Below are 12,721 nucleotides of genomic sequence, written 5' to 3'. Positions count from 1 at the left end.
GCGACGACTTGTGGGGGCTCTTAACAGCCAGTCGTCTAAATAAAGGGAGGCTCTGATGTCCGCCAAGTGGAGGAATTTCGCTATATTCCTCATCAGTCGCGTAAACACCATAGGCGCCGTGCTTAGGCCAAAACACAGGGCTTGGAATTGGTACACAACCTTTCCAAAAACGAATCTCAGGAAAGGTTGGGAGTCTGGATGAATAGGAACGTGAAAGTAAGCGTCTTTCAGATCCAACGAGACCATCCAGTCCTCCATAGTGAACGTCTGCTTGGTGACATAAGCATTGAGCGCACTGACGTCCAGCACCGGTCTCCAACCTCCTGTCTTCTTGGCCACCAGAAAGAGACGGTTGTAGAAGCCCGGGGATTGATGGTCCCGGACTATCACCACTGCCTCCTTCTGTAACAGGAGCGACACCTCTTGGTGTAACGCTAGCCTCTTGTCCTTTTCCTTGTAGTTGGGAGAGAGGTTGATGGGAGAAGTGGTCAGAGGGGGATTGCGGCAGAATGGTATCCTGTAACCCTCCCTTAGCCACTTGACAGACTGGGCGTCTGCACCTCTTCTTTCCCAAGCTTGCCAGAAGATCTTGAGTCTGGCTCCTACTGCTGTCTGGAGAGGAGGAGAGTCAATGTTTGCCTTTCGAAGGCTTGGGACCTTTCTTGGACCTGCCCCTGAAACCGTCTGGACGGGTACTTCCTCGGCTGGGGGCTCTGCCACGAAAGGGCGGAATAAATCTTGTAGCAGGAGTATCGGCCACTGGGGTGCGGTAAGTTCTAGGAACTGAAGGAGCAACCTTAGCCTTACGTGCTGAAGAGGCCACAAGGTCATGAGTGTCCTTCTGAATAAGAGCCGCAGACAATTCCTTGATAAGGTCCTCAGGAAACAGGAACTTAGAAAGCGGAGCAAAAAGTAACTGAGACCTTTGACAAGAGGTGATACCAGTGGAAAGGAAGGTGCAAAGTTGTTCCCTTTTCTTGAGTACTCCCGAAACAAACATGGAGGCAAGTTCGCCGGAACCATCGCGAATTGCTTTATCCATACAGGACATTATAAGCATGGCCGAGTCCTTGTCAGATGGGGCAGTCTTCTTGCTCAAGGCCCCCAGGCACCAGTCGAGAAAATTAAAAATCTCAAAGGCGCGAAAGACTCCCTTTAAGAAGTGGTCTAAGTCAGAAAAGGTCCAGCAGACCTTAGAGCGCCTCATAGCCGACCTTCGTGGAGAGTCAACCAAACTTGAGAAGTCAGCCTGGGCAGAGGCAGGGATTCCCAAGCCTGGTTCCTCTCCTGTGGCATACCATACGCCCGCCTTAGAAGTCAGCTTAGTAGGTGGAAACATGAATGACGTCTTCCCTAGTTGCTGCTTGGACTGCAACCAATCCCCTAACATTCTCAAAGCTCTCTTAGAAGATCTAGCGAAGACGAGCTTAGTGTAGGCAGACTTAACAGGTTGCATGCCTAGAGAAAACTCTGATGGAGGAGAGCGAGGGGTAGCAGAAACAAAGTGATCCGGGTAAACTTCTCTGAAAAGAGCCAGGACCTTGCGAAAGTCAATGGAGGGTGGTAACGACTTGGGTTCCTCCACGTCAGAAGAGGGATCATCCAGGTGTGCAGCTTCCTCCTCAGAAACCTCATCACCTGAGGGTTGAGAAGCGAGAGGTAAAGTTACAGCGGTATGCTGAACGGCAGAATCCTGACAAGCGGGTGCATATACACTTGCGGATTCATCCTCAAGTCTCTGTTGAAGAGGATGAGGGCTGGTAATGACAAAGTCATGAGGCTGGGAAGAAGGAGGCTCTGCGGGAGTCTGGGGAGCAAGCGTGGTGAGAGGCGACTGTAGTAAAACCTGAGGTTCAGGCTGCAAAGACTGCTCAAGCTGAGGAGAAAGAGGAAGATGCATGCGTTGAGGTGGCTGACTCATTGCATGAGGTTCATGTCTCAAGAGTTGCGCTTGCTTCAAGGGTTGAGGTGGCTGCGCAGTAAGAGGTTCCTGTCTCACGAGTTGAGGTTCTTGAGGTGGGTGCTGCGAGAGTTGAGGTGGCGGCTGCGCAGAAAGAGGCTCCTGTCTCACGAGTTTAGGTTCTTGAGGTGCTTGCCTCGAGAGTTGAGGTTCTCGCCTCGAGGAAAGTGGAGGTATCAGCTGCGAGAGCTGAGGTGGCTGCCTCAAGGGTGGCAGAGGTTGTCGTACCTCAAGAGGTTGCTGCCTCGAGGATGGTCTTACTGCAAGAAACTCTTGCCTCAAAGGTAGAGGAGGTTGTAAGGCATAAGACTCCTGTCCCCATTGTTGAGGAGGTTGCCGCGTGGTAAGAGGTTCCTGCACAACGCTGGTATCTGGCAACTCCCAACGCGGTAGCTCACGCATGGAAGTAGCTTGAGGAACCTCAACTTCGTACGTCTGGCAGACTGGACTGCGTAGAGGAGGAGGAGCGCTCGCAGGAGGAGGTGTAACCTTCTCTGCCTGAAACTCACGCATCAATACCGCAAGCTGCGACTGCATAGACTGCAGCAAAGCCATCTTGGGATCAACAAACGTTGAGGTCTGTTGAGGCAGAGCCTTAACAGAAGTTGAGGTCTGTTGAGGCATCGCCTTACCTCTCTTAGGAGGCGTGCAGTCACCTGATGACTGCGGCGAGTCAGAGCTAGCCCAATGACTACATCCGGGCTGTAGAACTCGTGCGGTCTGGACTTTACGCTTAAGAGGTCTTGAGACCTGAGGCCAGCGTTTTCTCCCCGAAAATTCTTCTGCAGACGAGTAAAATAAGGGCTCAATCGTCTGAGAGTGGAAGTGACGATCTCTGTAAGATACGCCCGCAACCACCGAGGATACTGCTGTGCGCCGATCAAGGCCTGCCGAACCCTTTTGCCCTTCGACATTGCTTCTCCCCTGGGCTTGGGAGCTTGCAAGAGGTCCCGGACTGGGAGGACGACTGGCACGCACAGAAGTACCCTCACGCACAACACTGACACTGACACTAGCACTCGGCACAGCACTGGCACTACCACTTCCCACTGCACTTTTCACTTTAAGTTCCTTGACGTCTGCCAAGAGGAACTTGTGGTCACTCACTACCGACTCCACTTTATCACCTAAAGCCTGAATGGCACGTAAAACATCAGACATATCAGGCTGAGCACAAATAGTAGGATCGGGGGTAGCCACTACAGGGGGAGGAAAAGGTTGAGGATCATGGGGTGAGGAATAAAGCGAAGAGCGAGCCGAACTCCTCCTAACTCTCTCTCTCTCTAACTTAGTGGTATACTTGAGGAATCGAACAAAATCAAGTTCCGAAAGTCCGGCGCATTCCTCACATCGATCTTCCAACTGACAGGATTTTCCCCTACAGTCGGAACAAACGGTGTGAGGATCAACCGAGGCCTTCGGAATACGCCTAATACAAGTCCTACATCGTCTTTGGGGAGGAGCTTGAGAAAGGTCGGACATCTTGAATCAAAGAACAGTCAAGGGGGATTCCAATTAAAGCAAAATATCGTTAACCATTAATCAAATCAATCTAAAAGCTATCTATGCTAAGAGACAAGTTTCCTGTATAGCGAAAGCTGAAATCTTAGAGCAATACTTCACCAAAAACCGTGAACAAGACTCCAAAATTATAAGCGTATCCATGTAGGTCTTGCCGGAAGCACGACAGAGGAAAAATTGAGGTGGTGTCAACAAGAAGTACTGCAGTACCTGGCCACAGGTGGCGCTGGTGAGTACACCCCCTTCTTGTATAGTGATCGCTGGCGTATCCCTTCCGTAGAATTCTGTCGGGCAACGGAGTTGACAGCTACATGATTATCGGGTAAGATTAATATTGAAAATTCAAGAGTACACATATTAACATTCATGACAATTATTACAAAAGATTAAATAGAATGGGAGGCAAAAATTTCATGACAATTTTTAATATCTAATGGTCAAAACCTTAAGAATTACTATACTATTCTATTAGTTAGAAAGGAAGTAATTTGTTGTCACAGCAATACTAGTTCTCCTTGACAAAATCTAGTTTTTTTTCCACCAACACATATTAAGAATTTAAAGTAAACTGATCACTTAATTTTGGTTACATTTCATGATTGAAAAAATCTACATACAAAAGGTTTACCCAGAAAAGTGAGCTGAAATTGTTAACTAACAATAAAAAAATGTTATAGGCAAAAACTTTAAAAATAAGATGTCTTTATAATACAAAACCTTTTATGAATGGATAAGCCATTACATTAATCTTATGTTGCTTTAATTCCATATAGAATATCAAAGTTGCAACCGGCCGTAGTTTTGATAAAAAACAAGGCGGCCAATTCTTTGCAAGCCTAGTAAGTGTCAAGTGATGCTACACATCAATTAACACTTGATTGAGTAACAAGAACCAAAGAAAATTACTTGGAAGGAAGGAAGTCGGGCAACCATACTAGAATTATAGTACCGGGCTTGAACCAAAAAACATGATTTGTGTTATAAAAACACTGTCTTTTCATTACAATCCACTTAATAAAATGTGTGGATAGCAATAAAAGCAGGAGGATGATGGCAGAGCCATCCTTTGCATTGTGCCCAGGACAAAAAGGGTGTCTATACCAGTTCAGTAATTTTTCACAAGAGTTGCACCCCATGAAGGGAAAGAGAGAAGAGGAGAAAGGCCAGACATTTTACCTCTCTTAGGCCTATTTTATAACCACTATTTTGGACGAGATGTTTATTGTCCCGTGAGGGGGCTATGTTAGCAACACAACTTGTTGAATAGCTACCAAAGGACCAAGGATACAGTTATTCAGGACCTGTCGGTAAACTTCCATACGTAGTAGGCAGTGAATGTTGTTTGTCGTACAAGACAACGACCTTCAGGTCTAGTGCCACCGACAGTTTCTTACTAAGGTTGGGGCAGATGCGATATCCCCGACTTTGTGCACTCGAACTGAGATGTTCATTCTGCTCTTTCGTTGGATCAGCATGTCAGGGCACATGAGTCAGAGGAGCAATGTACTCTGATATCTTTTATTCCCTTTTGGAGCGGGAAGACTCTCTGGTGCTCTGCAAGGGGGACCCGAGATCTCAATTCACAGAATATAGGAATGAGTTATCCTAAACCATGCTTGTAAAGAAGAGATGGAGAAGGACTTTATTTTAAGAATTGTACATGGCTAAAAACTGAATCTTACAGACATGAACTCTGGATCAAGAGAGAGTAAAACCTTCCTCCACTAGAGAATAGCTCATGACATACAAAATGTCAAGAGGTACACCTATCCTAATGCCAAGGCCAAGGCTCATGAGAACACTTTGGGTGAGGTCCTAACTGATGCCTATTCTAGGCTCACACAAGGTCTACTTGAAAGATCTAAATACTCAAGTGACATCCCATAATGGGCTTGAGTTCCTGGAGAGGGAAGACTGTTCTTAACTACTCCTGAGCTTAGACTGATCCCTTAAATGGGAAGGTTTAAAGTTTCTCAGTCTGGGAAAGAGAAGTGAACAGCAATCCATTGCAGAGGGACTATGACCAGAGAAGTAACCAATCTACGATGGCACGGCAGAAGATGGGTAGTTTTAACGGTAATATAAATCAAAGAGGAACTTCAGTAAACCTGGAGACCAACCTGAGTATGGCATTTGGGAGTTACCAGGGTATCCTGAGACTGATGCCAGGGTATCCTGAGACTGATGTCATTAACAAACTGTTGAGAATCAGTTAACTAGGGTGACGGGCAGAAAGGCTACGGCATCCAGAAGAAACCGGTATGTTGGAAAGTGTCCTGAATGTTGCCGACATTCCAGGAAATGGAGATTATTGTATTGGAGGATGTTCTCGAACTAGAGAGCAGTATACTAAAAGTTCTGATCAACCAGGTGAACAGGTCCTTAGATGGTGATTCCCGAAGAGCAAGACCGGTCAACCAGTGACAGACCGTCTGGACACCAGATACAATCGGGATGCGTTTAGACGCCAGTTCATATATGGAAGATCTATTTTAATGTTTTCACAGTTCTTGAAATATTTTAGATCAATTATTCATTACTTCTCTTATAGTTTATCTATTTCTTCATTTCCTTCTCTCAATAGACTATTCTTCCCTGTTGGACCCCTTAGGCTTATAGCATCCTGCTTTTTCAACTAGGGTTGTAGCTTACTAGATCAGTAATAATAACGACAACAACAACAGCAACAATAATAATAATAATAATAATAATAATAATAATAATAATAATAATAATAATAATAATAATAATAATAATAATAAATGTGTTTAATTAATAAGGAAGATTATGCTTTAAGTCTGAAATGCCAATATTGAAATTATTGTGGTTCAGTCAAAGCTGTGAGCCTGAATTATGCTCAGTATCTGTTATAGTTCCACAGTTTGAGTGGTAGTATATGTACAATATTTCATATTTTGTCAATAAATGGGAAATTATAGCCTATTTAGTCCTCAAGTTACATTTAACATATTTACATATTAACTCTACACAAGTTCAAAGTACGGCCAAATAATGCAGAGACGGTTCTTTTATTTTTGTACTTTGAAAAGTTTGATAAAATTTTTTTCATGTAACCTAAAACTTCACTTACTACCTTGAGGAATAAACCATGTTAACTCTGATGCTTGTGTCATTTCACAAAGCCAACCTTCTCAACTTACACCACCTTCAGAAGACATTCTGTTAAGGCCCACGTACAAACCAATTATTCCCATACTTTATTTTTCAACTGTTCTATAAGGACTCTAGTCAGTGGGAAATGTATTTGGCAGCATTACCTGGATACAAAATCATCTGTAAACCCATTTCATCCATACAGAAAGCTAAAAGAGAGTTCAGTACTACAGTACTCTGGTTTTAGTCGTAAATACTATAGGTCAACACATATGGAGAATCCCATCCACGGACAGTAAGGAATAAAGATGACTACAATCAAAAGACAATTCTCAAATAACTATAAGGGTCAAGCACGAGAGCAAATCATATACTGTACATTGTCTAAAGGTCAAAGGCAGGGGCCAAAGACCAAATAAGTAAAACCAATAGATTGTATTTGGTAGTAGGGTGCTACCAATTACACTGTTCCTTAGAGACAGCATAGCTAAAACAATTCTACACCACTTACAGACAGAAAATATCACAAATTTTAAGTAATTTGTATTTTTCCTAACAGTACTTACCTCAAACTACTTTCTTAGGAGTATCTGGGATTTCCTCCCAACCAACCAGAGTTTTGTGTAGTTTATCTTAGTCCCATTTTCTATGAGGGGTAACCTCAGGTGGAGTGATACACGCCCTGAGGCTAGCCCCGGGTCAGAGAGCATGCTTGCTCAGGTCTCTATCTCCAGAAAGTTCTCTGGTCGCATAGTGATAACATCTCGACGCTCCCTCCTTACCCAGTGTGACCCTTAGTGTCCCCGACCCCTTTTGTGTCTCACGCGGTCCCCACGTGGACCCATTGTGTTCATTATGTTCTCCTACAGCCACGTGTCCATAGTGCGAGTCCTGGAAAGAGGTGCAGTGGGTGCGCTTCGGCACCAAGAAAGGGGACGAGGTAAGTCAGTTGTGGGGAAGGGGCCCATTGCTCTTCCCCAGGAGTCTGAGTGGGTGTGGTATAGCACCAAGAAGAAGTAGGCGACGAAGAGGTCGCCTAAGAAGCCGAGCGTCCCTTCGTCCCTTGCTTCGCCGGGCGTCTCGTCTGACCGAGCTTCCCTACCACCCTCCCCTACCCAGAGTAGGGGACGAGGTAAGTCCGTTGCGGGGAAGAGGCCCGCGGCCCTTCCCCAAGAGTCTGATCTTCAGGATAGTGGGGTTGTAGGGTCGTTCCAGGCGAGTGAGGGGCCTGAGGGAGGGGCGGGAGTGTGTACGGGAGACGGAGTCCTGGTGCAAGCAGGCCACGTCTCCTCTGATGACCCCATGTGGGGGAAAAATGTCCCTAATTCTTCTCCAGCCTCTTTGGCGTGTTTTTCAGGCACTTCTGCAGCCGAGGGCGCCGCCGAGAAGGAGCTTTCCCCGCCGTCGGACCCCATTGCGTGGGTTTCCCCCAAGAGTTCTACTTTGAGGTCCCAAGCAGCTGGATTCCGAGTCTTGGCTACGAAGAAGGGTAAGAATCTGAAGGTAGATTCTCGCCAGCCCTTCGAGTGTGAGATCTCGTACGACAGGCCATGAATCTCACCTACTCTTTGCTGATGCCAGAGCTAAACGAAAGACTGCCTTGAGGGTGAGCTCCTTGTCTAGAATGTCTTTTAGAGGCTCGAAGGGAGGTTCCGAAAGCATCTTCAGTACCCTAGCCACATCCCCCTGGGGCACTCTAGCGGCTTGGGGGGAACACAATCGCTCGAAGCTCTTGATGAGCGTCGAGATATATCTGGAGGCACCTAGGTCTAGGTCCTTCAGGAGGAAGACTTGGGATGGACGTGCCCACTTCGTCCCTGAGATAGACCAGGAAGTCTGCTATCTCGTGAATGGAGGCCCCTAACGGCCTGATGTTCTTCGAGGAGCACCCCTTAGAAAAGGTAGCCCACTACGCCTGGTACACCTCAACTGACGAGCGCCTCAGGTACCCTGACATCCTTGATGCCGTCCTCGACGGAAATCCTACACCATTTACAGACAGAAAATAGTAACATTCACAAGCTTTGAGTTAGTTAACACCCTCTACTAGTAAAGCTAATTTACAATCTAGTAACCATCCTGTGAATTATTTTAATTTTGGATCGTGTTTTAGTATTCTACCAATAAATCAAGGCATAAGTAAAATAAATAGGTTTGTTTTAATGCAATACAAAACTAAATCTATCAACCATAAAGCATATACATTACTTACAATCCATCCCATAAAATTAATGAGCAAATTCTCTGGGATCCCTTCATAACCGCCACTGAATAGGTGAGTCTTGTTCTGTAAAACATATGTGTTGCACTTGGTTCGATCTGGACTGAGTTTATTATCATCAATGTAATCAGGCTCTACGGTAGGGTCCCACACTGTTGGTTGTGGGGTAAATTCTATTGGAAATGTATCGTTTTCCATCTGGAAGAGACAAAGCAAGATGATCAGGATCACTTCAATCAAAAGACATGCATATTCCCAAACAAAAAAATTAATAAGCTCAAACTCTGTATAAATAATTCTCACATCAGGGTTTTTAACCCTTTTACACCCAAAGGACATACTGGTACGTTTCACAAAAGCCATCCCTTTACCCCCATGGACGTACCGGTACGTCCTTGCAAAAAAAATGCTATAAAAATTTGTTTTTCATATTTTTTGATAATTTTTTGAGAAAATTCAGGCATTTTCCAAGAGAATGAGACCAACCTGACCTCTCTATGACCAAAATTAAGGCTGTTAGAGCAATTTAAAAAAAAAATATACTGCAAAATGTGCTGGGAAAAAAATAACCCCCTGGGGGTTAAGGTTTGGAAATTTCCAAATACCCCGGGAGTAAAAGGGTTAATACTTGCATGTATGTATTGGGTGGTCTATCAGTGTACACACTTTTAGTCAGATGTGGGAACTTATTAGTCCAAGAATTTTCTTAAAACTATCTTTTTTCAATATATTATAATTTGGTGAAGTATTTGATCCTTTACACTACAAAAAAAATATTTACTCTTCCCATATTTCATCTACCTAAAATGAAAAATGTTATTTTCATTAGTAAAATAAATTTTTGAATATACTTACCCGGTGATCATATAGCTGTCAGCTCTGCTGCCCGACAGAAAAACCTAAGGACAAAATACGCCAGCGATCGCTATACAGGTGGGGGTGTACATCAACTGCGCCATCTGTCGAGCAGGCACTCAAGTACTCCATGTCAACACAGAACCAATTTTCTCCTCGGCCCACTGGGTCTCTATTGGGGAGGAAGGGAGGGTCCTTTAATCTATGATCACCGGGTAAGTATATTCAAAAATTTATTTTACTAATGAAAATAACATTTTTCAATATTAAACTTAGCCGGTGATCATATGGCTGATTCACACCCAGGGGGGTGGGTAGAGACCAGCATTACATGTTGACATTATATGAGCTAAGTATTTTGTATTTCATTTTAGCAGTTATTCAAAATAACAAACATAAAATAAATAAGTACCTGGTAAGGAAGTCGACTTGAACAATTACTCTGCCTTTTTAAGTACGTCTTCCTTACTGAGCCTCGCGATCCTCATAGGATGCTGAGCGACTCCTAGGAGCTGAAGTATGAAGGGTTGCAACCCATACTAAAGGACCTCATCAAAAACTCTAATCTAGGCGCTTCTCAAGAAATGACTTTGACCACCCGCCAAATCAAGTAGGATGCGAAAGGCTTCTTAGCCTTCCGGACAACCCAAAAACAATAATAAAACATTTCAAGAGAAAGATTAAAAAAGGTTATGGAATTAGGGAATTGTAGTGGTTGAGCCCTCACCCACTACTGCACTCGTTGCTACGAATGGTCCCAGAGTGTAGCAGTTCTCGTAAAGAGACTGGACATTCTTAAGATAAAAAGACGCGAACACTGATTTGCTTTTCCAATAGGTTGCGTCGAATATACTTTGCAGAGATCTATTTTGTTTAAAGGCCACGGAAGTTGCGACAGCTCTAACTTCGTGTGTCCTTACCTTCAGCAAAGCTTGGTCTTCCTCATTCAGATAGGAATGAGCTTCTCGTATTAACAGTCTGATAAAATAGGATAAAGCATTCTTTGACATAGGCAAAGATGGATTCTTAACTGAACACCATAAAGCTTCAGACGGGCCTCGTAAAGGTTTTTAAATAGAACTTAAGAGCTCTTACAGGACATAAGACTCTTTCTAGTTCATTTCCAACCATACAATAAGTTTGGAATATCGAACGATATTGGTCAAGGCCGAGAAGGCAGCTCGTGTTTGGCTAGAAAACCAAGTTGTAGAACATGTAGCCGTTTCGGATGAGAATCCGATGTTCTTGCTGAAGGCATGAATCTCACTGACTCTTTTAGCTGTGGCTAAGCATATCAGGAAAAAGAGTCTTAAAGGTGAGATCTTTCAGGGAGGCTGATTGTAGCGGTTCGAACCTGTCTGACATAAGGAATCTTAGTACCACGTCTAAATTCCAACCAGGTGTAACCAAACGACGCTCCTTCGTGGTCTCAAAAGACTTAAGGAGGTCCTGTAGATCTTTATTGTTGGAAAGATCTAAGCCTCTGTGACGGAAGACTGATGCCAACATGCTTCTGTAACCCTTGATAGTGGGAGCTGAAAGAGATCGTTCTTTCCTCAGATATAAGAGATAGTCAGCTATTTGAGTTACAGAGGTACTGGTCGAGGATACGGATACTGACTTGCACCAGTTTCGGAAGATTTCCCACTTCGATTGGTAGACTCTAAGGGTGGATGTTCTCCTTGCTCTAGCAATCGCTCTAGTTGCCTCCTTCGAAAAGCCTCTAGCTCTCGAGAGTCTTTCGATAGTCTGAAGGCAGTCAGACGAAGAGCGTGGAGGCCTTGGTGTACCTTCTTTACGCGTGGCTGACGTAGAAGGTCCACCCTTAGGGGAAGTGTTCTGGGAACGTCTACTAGCCATCGAAGTACCTCGGTGAGCCATTCTCTCGCGGGCCAGAGGGAAGCAACTAGCGTCAACCTTGTCCCTTCGTGAGAGGCGAACTTCTGCAGTACCTTGTTGACAATCTTGAACGGAGGGAATGCATATAGATCTAGATGTGACCAATCTAGTAGAAAGGCATCTATATGAACTACTGCTGGGTCCGGGATTGGTGAGCAAAATATTGGGAGCCTCTTGGTCATCGAGGTTGCGAAGAGATCTATGGTTGGCTGGCCCCAGGTGGCCCAAAGTCTCTTGCATACATCCTTGTGGAGGGTCCATTCTGTTGGAATTATTTGTCCCTTCCGACTGAGACAATCTGCCATGACATTCAAGTTGCCTTGGATGAACCTCGTTACTAGTGAAATGTCTAGACCTTTTGACCAGGTGAGGAGGTCCCTTGCGATCTCGTACCATGTCAGAGAGTAGGTCCCTCCTTGCTTGGAGATGTACGCCAAAGCCGTGGTGTTGTCCGAGTTCACCTCCACCACTTTGCCTTGAAGGAGAGACCTGAAGCTTTTCCAGGTCAGACGTACTGCCAGTAGCTTCTTGCAGTTGAAATGCATTGTCCTTTGACTCGAGTTCCATAATCCCGAGCATTCCCTACCGTCTAATGTCGCACCCCAGCCTACGTCCGATGCGTCCGAGAAGAGAACGTGGTTGGGAGTCTGAACAGTCAGGGGAAGACCCTCTCTAAGGTTGATATAGTCCTTTCACCAAGTCAGACCAGACTTTATCTTTCCGGAAACCGGGATCGAGACCGCTTCTAGCGTCTTGTCCTTTTTCCAGTGAAAAGCTAGATGGTATAGAAGAGGACGGAGGTGTAGTCTTCCTAGTGACACAAATTGATCCACAGATGACAGTGTCCCTACCAGACTCATCCACAGCCTGACTGGGCAGCGTTCCTTCTTCAGCATCTTCTGGATGGATAGCAGGGCTGGGGGTTGATCGTCTTGTTCAGCAACGTCCTCATCAGAGGGTTCCTCATCCGAAACTGATGAGGAAACGGCAACGGAGTGGGCAACGTCTGACTCGCTGAATCCGGTCGCACTGGTGGATGCGTGACGGAGCTGGACGCAATATCATGGTACTGCTGCACAGTCTGTGAACTGTCAACAACCATGGGTGCGCGAGGAAGTACAGCGTCAACCCGAAACTGTCTAGACTGTCTG

General features: G+C 45.1%; 1 protein-coding gene across 3 annotated transcripts in view; it reads right to left on the bottom strand.

Moving 5' to 3' along the window:
* Positions 1-12,721, bottom strand: part of Tmem63 (transmembrane protein 63) — a 187,041-nt gene that overhangs the window by 119,487 nt on the left and 54,833 nt on the right. For all 3 annotated transcript variants that reach the window (XM_068383170.1, XM_068383171.1, XM_068383172.1), the window contains exon 2: positions 8,808-9,014. In XM_068383170.1, coding sequence (XP_068239271.1) covers positions 8,808-9,014 — 207 coding nt within the window. The remainder of the gene's footprint in view (positions 1-8,807; positions 9,015-12,721) is intronic.

Source organism: Palaemon carinicauda, chromosome 11 (assembly GCF_036898095.1).
Source record: "Palaemon carinicauda isolate YSFRI2023 chromosome 11, ASM3689809v2, whole genome shotgun sequence".
In the NCBI taxonomy this organism is placed as follows: domain Eukaryota; kingdom Metazoa; phylum Arthropoda; class Malacostraca; order Decapoda; family Palaemonidae; genus Palaemon; species Palaemon carinicauda.
This window is presented reverse-complemented; position numbering and strand designations above follow the sequence as displayed.